The following is a 13812-nucleotide window of genomic DNA, read 5'->3' as shown; positions in this document are numbered from 1 at the left end:
CGTTTTAACACTCGATGGCACCGTGTCGAATGTGGACGAGGTCGAACTGGAAGCCATATTAAACTTGGACTAAATCGGCCACCGTAGGATTTAAAACGAAATCGGAATTGAGAGGAAGAGAAACTAATATTCCCTGGATGGTCATATACCTTTTAACCACTAGATGGGGGAAAATATCACACAGTGTAGCTTTAATGAACATCCCGATGTTCACACTGATGAGAGTGTCGTTTAAACGAATACGTAAATATGTACAGCGCGCTTAACAACAAAATAAACATTCAACAAAACAGCGGTTAAAAAATCTCTGCAAGTTTTTGTTAATATTTTGAATATTTATTTTTATATGTTCTGCTTTGAATATTAAGTTTTAGTAATTTTATTGTGTTTTTTGTCATTTTTACTTGTTTTTTCTATATAGTTTTTTTATTATGTTTTAGTTTTTAGTTTTAGTTTAGTTATTTAAGTACTTTAAAATAAATTGAGAAATGTTGCTACTAGCTTAAATAAAATAAGTTTATTTCATTTAAATTTTATTATATTTTATTTCAGATAATGTTTGTTTTATTTCAAGTAATGAAAATGTTTTTTATGGTTTTAATTTAGTTTTAGTTCATGATAATAACCAGGGGCGATTCTAGGATTTTCATTTTAGGGAGGCTCAGCCCCCAGTGAGGGTATGAAAAAAAAAATGGTAACACTTTAGATTAGGGTCCAATTCTCACTATTAACAATTGGATATTGGTTGTTTATTATTACTTATAAAGCAAATATTAATGCCTTATTCTGCATAACCATATTGTACATCCCTTAATCATACAATGTAGGCATATTTTGAGATCCCAAATGTGAGGTAGTTAGGGGGGGTTCGGGGGCTTGCTACCCCGAGAAAATTTTGATTTCCATGATCTACATATGTGCAGTTTAAGATATTCTGAACGCCAAAAAATTAGATAACAATAGCTTGAAAACCATGTCAGTGGGCAGACATGACTGATCAAGTTTTTCCATTTTCATCAGTGAAGAAAGTAAACATATGTTTAACTGATATTTATGTTTTATGAATCAATCATTTTCGTAGATGTTAATTTACTGAAGGCTACCAGGAAAGCTAGGTAACTAAATTTATCAAATTAATTCACAATATGCACACATTCATTACTATTAATCTTATGCCTAATCTGAAGAAAACGGCTTTGTTAATATTTCTTGTTTGTTAATTATATTATAAATGACATATGGGCCTATTTCAATTTAAAATGGCGAAATTAGACAAATGTTTATTAATTTGCCTGAATATTTTTGTCATTTGTTTAACATTTCTGACTTAAAGAAGCAGCTGTCAAATATGAAATGTTAAGTTTAGCTTGTCTCATAGATTGTAAAAAAATATGAACGTAGTGTCCGTGACGTCACCCATAGGATTCTGATGAGGCGTTCTGAAGCGCAAAGTATGGACGAGATGGCCGTTGGCATCGCGTCATCACGCGTCACTCCCGGATAACAGAAAATGAGTAAAAAGGCAGGACATGGGCGGAGCTGAAGTGATGCGATGACTAACAGACAGCAGATAAATGGCTATCCACCTGTCACTCAAAGTGGCCACGCCCTTAATTATGCAGAACTTTAATGCTTTATATAATGTAAACGAATGAGTTATAAAAAAATTCACCCCCCTCACAGTTGTCATGAAGGGCAAAATTAGCCGTAAAGACCAAAACCACAATTTGTTCCAGGCAGTAAACATGTTTTAATCTGCTGTAAAGTTGGCCATTTTAACATGGGGCTCAATGAGATTCTGCTCCCTTCTGGAGCCTGTCCCTAGCGGCCAGTCGATGAATTGCAGTTTAAAGGGTTAGTTCACCCAAAAATGAAAATTCTGTCATTAATTACTCACCCTCATGTCGTTCGACACCCGTAAGACCTCCGTTCATATTCGGAACACAAATTAAGATATTTTTGTTGAAAGCTGATGGCTGAGAAAGGCTTCAGATAGGCCTCCATTGGCATTCAGTACATTAATACTCTCTAGACCCATAAAAGGCACTTAAAACATCGTTACGAAGTCCATCTCACCACAGTGGCTCTACAATAATTTTACGATGCGACGATAATAGTTTTTGCGCGCAAAAAAAAAATCAAAATAACACCTTTATCCAGCTTGTTATTGTCTTCCGTGTAGGCCTCCACGACGCATGCGCGAGCATATGACGCAGATCCGGCGCTCGGACACATGACCCAGAAGGGATTTGTTTACAAGCAGAGGAAGACGCGCGTGTCTAAGCTGTTGGATTCTACATTGATCGTGCTTTAGGTCTCAGCGTAGTTCTCAAAATGGGGCTTAAGTGTGCATTTCATGGATTCCCGAACGCTGGCGCTACGTCATATTCTTGCGCATGAGTCGTGGAGGCCTACACGGAAGACAAGAACAAGTTGGATAAAGGTGTTATTTTGATTTTTTTTTCGCACAAAAACTATTGTCGTCGCATCGTAAAATTATTGTAGAGCCACTGTGGTGAGATGGACTTTGTAACGACGTTTTAAGTGCCTTTTATGGGTCTTGGGAGTATTAATGTACTGAATACCAATGGAGGCCTATCTGAAGCCTTTCTCAGCCATCAGCTTTCAACTAAAATATCTTCATTTGTGTTCCGAAGGTCTTACGGGTGTCGAACGACATGAGGGTGAGTAATTAATGACAGAATTTTCATTTTTGGGTGAACTAAGCCTTTAAGTCACTTCCGTATTGGCTTCAAGAGAAACTGCGGGAGGTTGCCGCTTGGTTTAGCTACATATCTCGCACTTGGCGTCGAGTGGCGCTGCTAAAATTTGCGCTCAGCCTCAGCAGCTTCTGTGTGAACATAAAGCCTGCCTACTCTGATTTGATTGGTTTTCTCAAATATTTTGACATTGACGAGCGATGACAGACCAATGAGGCTCAGATCAACGCACACACCTCTGCTTCTGACGTGCGCTCTGCTTGACGCCACTGCGGATTGAAGAACATGCTGATTAAAAGACACGACGAAGCTGAAGCCTCCCGCCAGTTTCATAATTATGTTATAAAGTTTAATCACACCTTTTTTAGGGGGACTGGGCAGAAGTTTTGGGGGGGCTGAAGCCCCCCTAAAAGGGCCTAGTGATGCCCATGATAATAACCCTGGTCACTGTTCACTTTCATTGTATGAAAAAGAGCAGCTTGGATCCTGCTAAATAACTGCTTAATAAGTCATACAGGTCTCGAAAGGCATGGGGTGTGTAAATGATAATATTTAATTTACACAACTGATCCTACATGTGTAAATCACATTGTGCAGTCACGCAAGTAGTCTTTGGGTGTGATAACATCTCTAATCTCTAGTTCACTTCAGACTGTAACTTTTGCGACATGACCCACCAACCCATCTGCCAACTGGCTCATTTTTTAATTGAGAGTCTAGCACCATCCACATGGTACAGAGACCTTGTCACAGCAGCTGAGAATCAGTGCTTTAATGTGCCATTTACTGCAGTATGATATCCTTCAGGCTAAATCCAATATGTGCCACATGTACGCACCTTCATCTTCCGACACATCCAGTATTTCATCCACCGTCTCTGGGAAACTCATACGATGCTTCTCAGTGGTGATCTGAGGGATAGAGAGGAAATATATGAACAAGTCAAGATGGCAAATGTTGTACAATTCAAAGATGACGACCAGATTAACAAGAGATGAAAGATGACAGAATTAAAGCCACAAATCAAGCTTTGAAGATTGAAATCCTAGACTGAGAATAGATAAAGTTCATGAGAATGCAAACGACTCTCACCATAGATACAGATTCCTCAGTCACCAGTTTGAGCACATCAATGACAGAGATGTAGCCTAGCCGCTTAGCAATACCCAGGGGTGACGTCCCATTCTGCCACAGATAACACAGAGTCAGGTCACTAAATCTCACATCTATATCTGATCATATTATATCTGTCTGATATGGTGGGAGAGGAATGTAATATATATACACTGCCGTTCAAAGGTTTTTGATCGGTGAGATTTTTTATGTTTTAAGAAGAAGTCTCTTATGCTCACCAAGCATTTATTTGATTAAAAATACAAAACAAACAGTAATATTGAGAAATATTATTAAAATGTCAAATAAATGTATCAATTTGAATATATTTTAAAATATAATTTATTTCTGTGATGCAAAGCTGAATTTTCAGCATCATTACTCCAGTCTTCAGTGTCACATGATCCAGACATTTAAGCAGTGTATACTATTTTTGGCGAGAAAAATTGTCGTTTTTCAAGTATGACGGAAGGGGGTCTGCTCACAGTGGTGATCTCATTGGGCAGGGCTCCGTGTTTCAACAGCAGGGTGACGATGTCTGTATGACCCTGCTGGGCTGCTTGATGTAAAGGAGTGTATCCCAGCTGGAAAAGAAAGATGAGGGAGAATGAAAATGCAAAAGGTACATACTAACAGCAAAAAGTGTACAAAAAGAGGACATCCAGATGTGTAGCCCTTACCCTGGTCTTGCTGTTAACGTGTGCTTGCTGCTGGAGTAAGAACTTCACCATTTTTATGTTCCCATAGTGGCACGCCACATGTAAGGGTGTGTAGCCCATCTGAGAGAGAGATTAAAAAGGTTGAGAAAGAACAACAATGAAGTGAACAGCTAAATGGGTAGGTTCCAGTGCATATAGAAGATCAATGTCAGCTAATATTACAACACTTCAGCAGGCCCTTAGATTCAGAGCCAGAAGGATTTAATGGTGTGAAGAATGGATTATGAAAAGGTTAAAGTCACTCACTGTGAATTTCAACACAGATCATAATATCTCCTTAGTAGTTGTGTTTGCTAAACAAGCATTACATTACTATTGCTGATATGGTTAGGGTTTTTTGTTTTCAGACAAAATGCTACATACACAAATGACACCTAAAGCCTTGCAGCTTACATTGAAGGAGGGATCTGAGCCATATTTAGGTATCAGAATATCAAAAAGACTTGGGCATATCTGACCTGCTCCGGTAACAAAAAACTTAGAACACATTAGCAACACCATAGCAATGTTTAAACAACTCAGAACACATTAGTGACTGCATAACAACACCCTAGAGAATCAGGACACTTCTCACAACACTTTAGCAACTGTACATTCATGTCTTAAACACTCAGAACATCTTAGCAACTCCGCATAGCAATGCCCTGAAAACTACCCAAAACATAGGCCAAACTTGGCCAAACCTACTCCTATTTTCTTCAGATAATGTAAAGATTAAGTTCTGTTTTTGTTTTTTTTCTCGATTTAGCAGTAGACTATATTACACAGGGCTTTGGGGTCTAAATTCTAGGACATTCTACAGATGGCACTGGTGTTTGTGTGTGTGTGTGTACTGAAGTGTCTTACCCTTGAGGATGCATAGACTGAAGCACCCTGCTTCACCAGCATGTCTGCAATGCCCACGTGCCCTTCCTGAGCAACCAGGTGCAGAGTTGTCAGCCCATTCTGTACACACACACACACACACACACACACACACACACACACACACACACACACACACACACACACACACACACACACACACACACACACACACACACACACACACACACACACACACACACACACACACACACACACACACACACAAAGATATCAGATAGATATTAAATGCATCCTTTCCTATTCCCCTTGTTACATTCTTCCACCATGTCTCAATTTTTTTAGCTTTCTATTCATTTTCTCTCTATGACCTGAACCAAATACTTATTAATCAAAGCTTAAACACTGTATCACCTTGTTGCCCAGGTTCACATTGGCCTGCTTGGAAATAAGCAGAGCCACCATGTCAGGTTGCCCCTCCTGTGACGCCAGGTGAAGTGGGGTGATGCCCTGTAGTGACTCTGCGTTGGCATTAGCTCCATACTGCAGCAGACTGCTCGCCACCTCTAGTTGGTTCTGTTTGGCTGCAATATGCAGAGCTGTGTAGCCGTTCTGTCAAATGGAAGAAAAGTCAAATTGACCGTTTTTCTTGAACTGCTTTTAAAATAGTGAAATAGACTGCTACTCCTAACGTCACAGCTCAGAATAGTCACCCGCCAATATCTTCTAAGAGAAAGGTGTATTATGCGTATCTTACTCTCGCCGTGCTATGCGGAGAGCCACCCTTGCTGACCAGCAGCTTGACTACATCAAGGTTGTTGTGATGGACGGCCACGTGCAGAGGGGTCAAGCCATTCTGAGAGGGGAGAGAGGAGACACGGCCTCAGTCAGCTACCGCTGACCATCATCTGATTTGAGAAGATTTGTACTGAGATATCAGATGTTCGTCTTGATTAATTACCTTTCCGGCTGCATTGGGATTGGCCCCTCTTTCTAAAAGTAGCTCCGCCACATCCACTTTCCCATATTTACATGCTACATGAAGAGGGGTAAATCCTTTCTGTAAAAAAACGCAGATATACATACTGAGAATGCAGGTGCAGATGTGTATATTTTATTGTCATTTGGTGTAAACTACCCTTATTTGCTACCATATTTTTGAATAATTTTTATAAAATACACAAGACTTCAATGGACGCCAACAGTTTCTAAGGTATGATTGGTCGGTAGTATTTCAAAGTCACCATGAAATCAAAATTAACCATTTTTTGCAACATTTATTGTAAACAATCTACCCGTGCACATATTTTTTTTTTAAATTCATGTGCCCTTGTAATCTTTAATCAATATAACTTCCCCTCCTGCTTGCAACAAAATTTCATCTCTTCTCTGATGACGTGTTTACTGAAGCAAGGGCGGGACAACCTGTCACTCACATGAGATTGCACCAACAGCAAACCACAATGATCCAGCAATCCAATCAATGGACAAAATCAAGTCCCGCCCTACATTTTCTCTAGCTTGAGAAGATGTTTCACTCTGATATATGTCACAATAGGAAAGAAAACTTCTGTTTCATGCAGACTTTAAGCTGGGGTTTAGCAAAGGGTTAATTGAGAGGAGAGAACCTTGGTCATTTTGGTTTGTTGAGCATTCCCGTCGAGCAGGATGCGTGTGGTTTGGGCGTGTCCCTCGCGGGCAGCGATGTGCAAAGGAGTGTGGCCTGCCGTGGTGGCCGAGTCTGGATTGGCCTTATGTTCCAAGAGCAGCTTCACCAGTTCCTTATGTCCCATTCGAGCGGCACAGTGCAAGGGGGTTTGATCATCCTGTCAAAGTAAAGAGAGAGACAGAGGAAACATGAGATTTTTAAAACAAAAGAAAATAAATGAAGATAAAACAGCTTGTACTATTGGCATACCTTCGCTTTGGCATCCACCTGCGCATTGTTCTGTAGCAGGAACTGAGCCACCTCACAGTGCCCCGCTCTGGCAGCCATGTGCAAAGGGGTCTCTACTTTCTACAATGGCACATTTTAATACAGTCACAAACATTTCGCTCTGAAAAGAAAACTGTGATTACTGTCATCATTGCTGCTAAAGATATTAGCCAGTTTGTAAAGCAGAATAGACGTGCTTTGGGGATTCAAATTGCTCTATCTGAGGTGTTAAACAGATACATAATTCTTACCACATTAGAAGCGTTGGGTGAAGCTCCTCTCTGAAGAAGACTCTTCACTATGTTGAGATGCCCCATGAATGCAGCCACATGAAGTGGGGTCAGACCCGACTAAGAGACAAGAACATGCATTTTTGTTTTAAATGTGTTTAAGGGTTCTGTCATTTAATTGAAAGTTACAATTTAAAATAACTGTTTCTAATTTGACTATATTTCAAAATGTAGTTTATTTCTGTGATGGCATTGCTACATTTTCAGCAGCCATTACTCCAGTCTTCAGTGTCGCATGATCCTTCAGAAATCATTCTAATATGCTGATTTGGTGCTCAAGAAACATTTTTATTTCTTTCTATGTTGAAAACAGCTGCTTAATATTTTGTGGGTCTCTTTTCAGGATACTTTGATGAATAGAAAGTTCAAAAGAAAGCATTTATTTGAAATACCAATATTTTTGTAACATCATTAATGTTTTTACAGTCACTTTTGATACATTTAATGCTCCCTTACTGAATACATATCTATTAATTTCTTTAAAAAACAAAAACGTAATTACCCCAAACTTTAGCAGTAACGATAGCGTATAATGTTAATATATTCTTCTCCCAAATTAATCGTCATGCATTGCTCATTCCTTCATAGTCTTTCGATTTTATACAAGGGTCAAGCTAAAAGAGTAGATGGTGCAAAGTGAATAGAGGTTATCCATCAAAGTGACAGCCGGAGAGTAATCTGACCTCAGTCACGGCCTCCAGAGATGCTGAGTGCTTCAGTAGAAGGTCCATGGATCGCATGTGGTTCTTCTTGCAGGCAATGTGCAATGGAGTGAATCCATTCTGAAAGATACACAAAAAAATAAACTAATACATTCACAGTGTACAGCTGTACACTATTAAATGGGAGGTATGGAGTACCAAGTTGAGCCTATGATGTACAATTAATATTGCACTAAATGTATTATACAGTATAACTAATTGTCACAATATCAAATTCAGTTATTTGTTTTACGGATGGAAATTCAATTCAATTCAATTCAAATTTATTTGTATAGCGCTTTTCACAATACACATTGTTTCAAAGCAGCTTTACAGAAAGTGCATTTCATAGATGTACAGTAAAAATGTTAGAAAGACAATGTTAAAGAATAATGTTCGAAAAAGTTAATCAATCGTGTATTAATTTAGGCCATAACAACGCTGGCGTTGAGTCGTCTCTTCACAGGCGTGGAGTCGTCTCATCACAGGTGTCGGGGCATCCGAAGTCTCCATGAGAGGCTGGATACAAACTGGAGCTGATGAACTATTTACCTCGGGACTAGTGTCTCCCTCGGGAAATCAGGGTCACCGTCACATTAACAGGCAATATTAATTAAAAACGATTTTTAAAAAACAAGTAAAAGACAGGGTGGATGCACTAACCAGAGCACGGGCATTAGCTTTTGCCCCCTTGTCCAACAGCACCTTGACCATGCGGTGGTGCCCACAGTGTGCAGCAACATGCAGCGGGGTCAGGTGATCAAGTGTGATGTCATCAATCTCTGCATTGTATTGCAGCAGCTGCCTTACGCAGTCCATGTGATCACCCTGTGCTGCCATGTGGATGGGAGATAGACCATTCTGCAAGGGGGAACACATTATTATCAACATGATTACACCATCAATAAAGCTAAAAATCTGCTACAGTATCGCACATCTTAGTAATATAGTTTGGCTACCTTGGTCTTGGCCTGAATGGGAGCACCCTGGTCTAGCAGGATCTCCACCACACGTACATGACCGTTTCTGGCTCCACAATGCAGCGGTGTCAGCTCATCCTGCAGACAATGGAAAGAATAAGCAATTCTGAAAATATGCCAGCCATGTTTTCATGCATCCTACATGAGCTGCATTTTCTGTCCTTATTCATGTATGCATCACAGTATACCATTAAAACAAGTTGTCACAAAGAGAAAATACCTGTTTTTCCCATGAGGAAGTAAAATAGGTCATTCTCCATGAGCTAGAATTAAGTAAGTCGGATACAGCAGTCTCAGCAGTGTGATTTTTCATCTCAGCCAGTAAATAATGTCACTGTGAGACGTGATTACGGTTGGATAGATACTATGGATACAGGAGGATCGAGTAGTCAAATTAACCGACTGGTCTATTTAGATTATACCAAATCTAACTTTGTAATGTTTTATCCATCTAAATAAATTTTTCTTATAAAATAAATTTCAGATATATATTCTGACCTGTTAAGCACGTTGCTGCATTTTATGAATAAAAGGTGTATTATTTATAATTATTATTACAAATGTGTGTGCTCTTTTTTATTCTTGCCCTGTCCTACTATTTTTGAGCACAAAACGTACCTTATGGGAATGGCCCCCTAGAGTAGTCAACTAGTCAATATTATAGCATTATAATAATATAATATATATAATATTAAATATTAAAACTACTATTAATATTTGAATTATTTGAATTAGCTTTTATTTTTATGGTTTTATTTAAATTGTAGTTTAAGTTTTCCATTTCTATTTATTCATTTCTATTTAGCTTTAATTTATATATATTTCAGTTTTAGTTTTAGTCATTTTAGTACCTAAAGTCATTTATTTCAGTTAGTAGCCAAGTCAACATTTAATTTTTGTTTTTGTTTTTCAAGTTTACATTTTTTAATCTAATAATCTATATCTTATTTCATATTTATTTCAAATAATGAAAATCACATTAAAAATAGTTTTAGTTAACAATAACAACACTGCAAACTGCAGAATATTTGATTTTGAAAATATTTTGTGCATCCCAAATGAATACTGTACCTTTGTCTTGGCATCTATCTGAGCTCCTCTGTCCAACAGAAGCCGCACCATAATCATATTCCCCCTCCTGGAAGCAATATGTAATGGAGTGATGCCATTCTTCAAGAGAAAAGGAGTAAAAGTCAGAATTCATGTAATCTTTTATGTACTAGGAAGCTGCATTTAACATGAGAGTTGAACTGACCTTTGGCGTGAAGTTCACGTTGGCTCCTCTGTTCAACAAAAGCTGTGCAACATTGAGATTCTCATAATGGGCTGCGATGTGGAGGGGAGTAAAGCCGGTCTACGGGAAAAGAGTGTAACATTTCATTGACTCAGTATATGTACAAAACAGGAACACCTACTCTGACGGATCTTTAAACAAAGTCAGTTCTGTTTATCTTGTCACATAGTCATCTCTGCAATTACAAGCCAAGAGCGGCTGCACTGAGCTCAGTGAGTCATGATGCGTAATCCCGCTCGTGGTGAGATAAAACCTTTCAGATGTGTACAAACACACATACTTTGCTGAGGACGTCTGGGTTTGGGTCGTTCTGCAGCAGTACGGCAGCAGTGCGTGTGTCGTCATTGCGTGCTGCAATGTGCAGGGCCGGCAGACGCACTTTTCCCTTGGTGCCATAGTTTATCAGGAGGGCCACCACGTTCTCGTGACCCTGCTGAAGAGCTACCGCCAAAGGAGTAAAGCCATCCTGGGGGACGAAATCGAGAGTTGTAGGTTCACTTGGGTTTTATTTCTGCTGAGTTTGATTTCAAAATGTCACTCACCTCGGTTGGAAGGCTCTGATTGGCTCCATGTTCAAGTAGGTATTTCACCACTTCCAAGTGGTTCTCCTGTGCTGCCATATACAGGGGACTGAAACCTTTCTGCAAAACACAAAATAACAACAAAGAACAAATTAATTAAGCTTTTCATCAACACGTTTCTATGTGATTCATGCCTTGAGGCTCAGACCAACCTGAGACTGGGCATTGACGTTGGCACCATAATTTATCAGTTCTGCAACCACTTTCTCTTGACCGGCCAGAGCAGCAATATGAAGGGCGGTATTCCCTTTCTGCAAAAAGAATAGTCATGTAAATACAATAAAGAGAAAGACAACAAAAAATACTTATATAGAATATATTGAATCATTTTTATTTGATTTTATTTTGCTTTAATTTTTGCTCATGTTGTTTGTTGTTTTTATTTTGTTGTCCGATTTTGATGTGTTTTTTTCTTCTAAAATGTCTTTTGATCTGTGAAGCACTTTTACCTACATTTTATATGAACTGGGGGGGGGGGGTTAAATTTAACAGTTATTTACACTGTTAAAGCAGCACTAGGTAGGTTTTGCTCTCTGGGTCCCCCTACAGTTGGGAAACAGTATTGTCCTCTACTACTGTCGTAAACTGTCATTCTACATCAGGGGATGCATCGTACGTGCATTTGTTGACATGACAACCATGATAGCCCTGAACACTGCAGGAGTTCACATGCAGGTGTCTTGCTTGCGTCGCGTGTGAAATGTCTTCATCCCAGGTACAGTGGCATATGTTTCAGCATGTCATATGAATATCATTTCATGGGTTTTATTTTTTTTCAAACGCCAAATGATTGCGATGCTCACGTTTACAAGCCAGCGTCATTATAGTAGCCTAGTCTATTGGTTCCCATTTTACAGAATCTATATGATACTTCAATTCAATGTTTGAGTGGTAGGTAATAACCATATATTGTCAATATTATAATATCAAGCTACCATAGATGAATCTGCAAATTTGAAAAATCGATTTGCATTATAGCTTGAGGCAAGACAAATAAACAAATATCACAGACATGTTAGGTATCCTAAAATATGATTTTGTACGTCTTATGTATTTACTTGCAAGAATGTAGCCCCTCCTCCTCCAGCTCACGTCAACGAGCAAACGCTGGCCCAATGTTGATCCTCGTCCTGCCTTTAATCCGATCACTTTCTCGTTTCCTCTTTTTGCTTTCCTCCGACAAAACCTTTGCTTTCTTATTTTTCTGTGCTGCTTCGGCCATGACTATAACATTCGGCAAACAAATGATAGTTGGGCTCGCACGTCCGAATTTAAGGAAGTGAGGGTGGTGGTGGAAGTGACGTATATGCCGTAAAGCGGTCGAATTTTGTAGTTCTTTTTGTTCTCAGGTTACTACCCGAAACCCGAAGTTTAAAAGTACGATTAAAAACGATACAGACCCCGTCAGGCTATGGCAGACGTGTCATTCAACCTATTGTAAGTCGATGTATCATCACAAGAGTCTTGAAAATATATTATAAAGGTTGAAAAGTTACCTAGTGCTGCTTTAAAGATCTGGAAAACCAACATTTCAAAAACACGATTTGGACGTATGATGGAGTATTTCTGTGCCAAATACACTCCTTCAGGATTCGAATACATTTCGGAAAGTTTTTTCAAGTATGGCCCTGTATGACGTCATAAAGGGTGGAATTCCTTGTATGGGCACTTTTCCCGGAAGAGCATGTGCACATCAACCAGAGCGAGAGCAGGAGCGCGTCATTGTTCGGGATATGGAAGCCGTCGACAGCGCTGTCATATTGTTTTAAGACCATGAAATCAACAATGTCACTAAAGAAGTGCATTTTTGGTTGTGAGGGAAAGATAACCTTGTTCAGCTTCCCAAAGAACCCAGCATTAAGGAAACAGTGGATGCAGTTTGTTTTTCTGGAGCAGCAACAGAGTTCTGCAAATGTGTTTGTTTATTCCCGGTCGTGATTCGAAACCGCAGGTGGTGAGTGAAACTGCATCCAATGTTTGTGTTTTGTTGGCAATCGGGCACGTAAGTGCATATAATGTAAACAACACGAACGTATAGTGAAAGTTATCCAGGGATAATGCCATGATGTATTGTGTGTGTGTGTGTGTGTGTGTGTGTGTGTGTGTGTGTGTGTGTGTGTGTGTGTGTGTGTGTGTGTGTGTGTGTGTGTGTGTGTGTGTGTGTGTGCGCGCCCCGCCCACTGCATGCCTCAACGAGTTCGGCTGTTTTCTGAAAGAATCTGTACAACATAAAGTATCTGTTTTTTATAAATATTCAGCGATATAAAGGATGCAATACTACTCAATAGGTACTCAAGATTAACATGAGACTGGTGTATTATGTACCCTTTAATAAAACAATTTTACTAGCTATTGTTAGTCGGTTAGTCAGTGCGAGGCACTCTTCAGATTATTTCAATGGGAAAAAAAGATATTAGAGGGTTAAAGGGTTAGTTCACCCAAACATGAAAATTCTGTCATTAATTACTTACCCTCATGTCGTTCGACACCTGTAAGACCTCCGTTCATCTTCGGAACACAAATGAAGATATTTTAGTTGAAATCCATTGTCACAATGTTCTTTACACTCTCAAGACCCATAAAAGGTACTAAAGACGTTGTTACAAAGTCCATCTCACTACAGTGGTTCTACAATAAATTTATGAAGGGACGA

At 39.2% G+C, this 13812-nt stretch overlaps 1 protein-coding gene across 1 annotated transcript in view; it reads right to left on the bottom strand.

Moving 5' to 3' along the window:
- ank1b (ankyrin 1, erythrocytic b) overlaps positions 1–13812 on the bottom strand; it is a gene marked incomplete at its 5' end in the record, with an annotated part of 95545 nt that overhangs the window by 25939 nt on the left and 55794 nt on the right. The window contains 19 exons of the mRNA XM_079834940.1: positions 3559–3631; positions 3813–3905; positions 4319–4417; positions 4514–4612; positions 5399–5497; positions 5792–5989; positions 6135–6233; positions 6339–6437; positions 7006–7203; positions 7296–7394; positions 7565–7663; positions 8287–8385; positions 8968–9165; positions 9264–9362; positions 10356–10454; positions 10540–10638; positions 10859–11044; positions 11121–11219; positions 11312–11410. Of these exons, the coding sequence (XP_079691066.1) occupies positions 3559–3631; positions 3813–3905; positions 4319–4417; positions 4514–4612; positions 5399–5497; positions 5792–5989; positions 6135–6233; positions 6339–6437; positions 7006–7203; positions 7296–7394; positions 7565–7663; positions 8287–8385; positions 8968–9165; positions 9264–9362; positions 10356–10454; positions 10540–10638; positions 10859–11044; positions 11121–11219; positions 11312–11410 (2233 nt within the window). The remainder of the gene's footprint in view (positions 1–3558; positions 3632–3812; positions 3906–4318; positions 4418–4513; positions 4613–5398; positions 5498–5791; positions 5990–6134; positions 6234–6338; positions 6438–7005; positions 7204–7295; positions 7395–7564; positions 7664–8286; positions 8386–8967; positions 9166–9263; positions 9363–10355; positions 10455–10539; positions 10639–10858; positions 11045–11120; positions 11220–11311; positions 11411–13812) is intronic.

This window comes from Gobio gobio, assembly GCF_949357685.1.
Source record: "Gobio gobio genome assembly, chromosome: 14".
Lineage (NCBI taxonomy): Eukaryota > Metazoa > Chordata > Actinopteri > Cypriniformes > Gobionidae > Gobio > Gobio gobio.
Note: the sequence above shows the minus strand (reverse complement) of the source record. Positions and strands in the feature narration are given on the sequence as shown.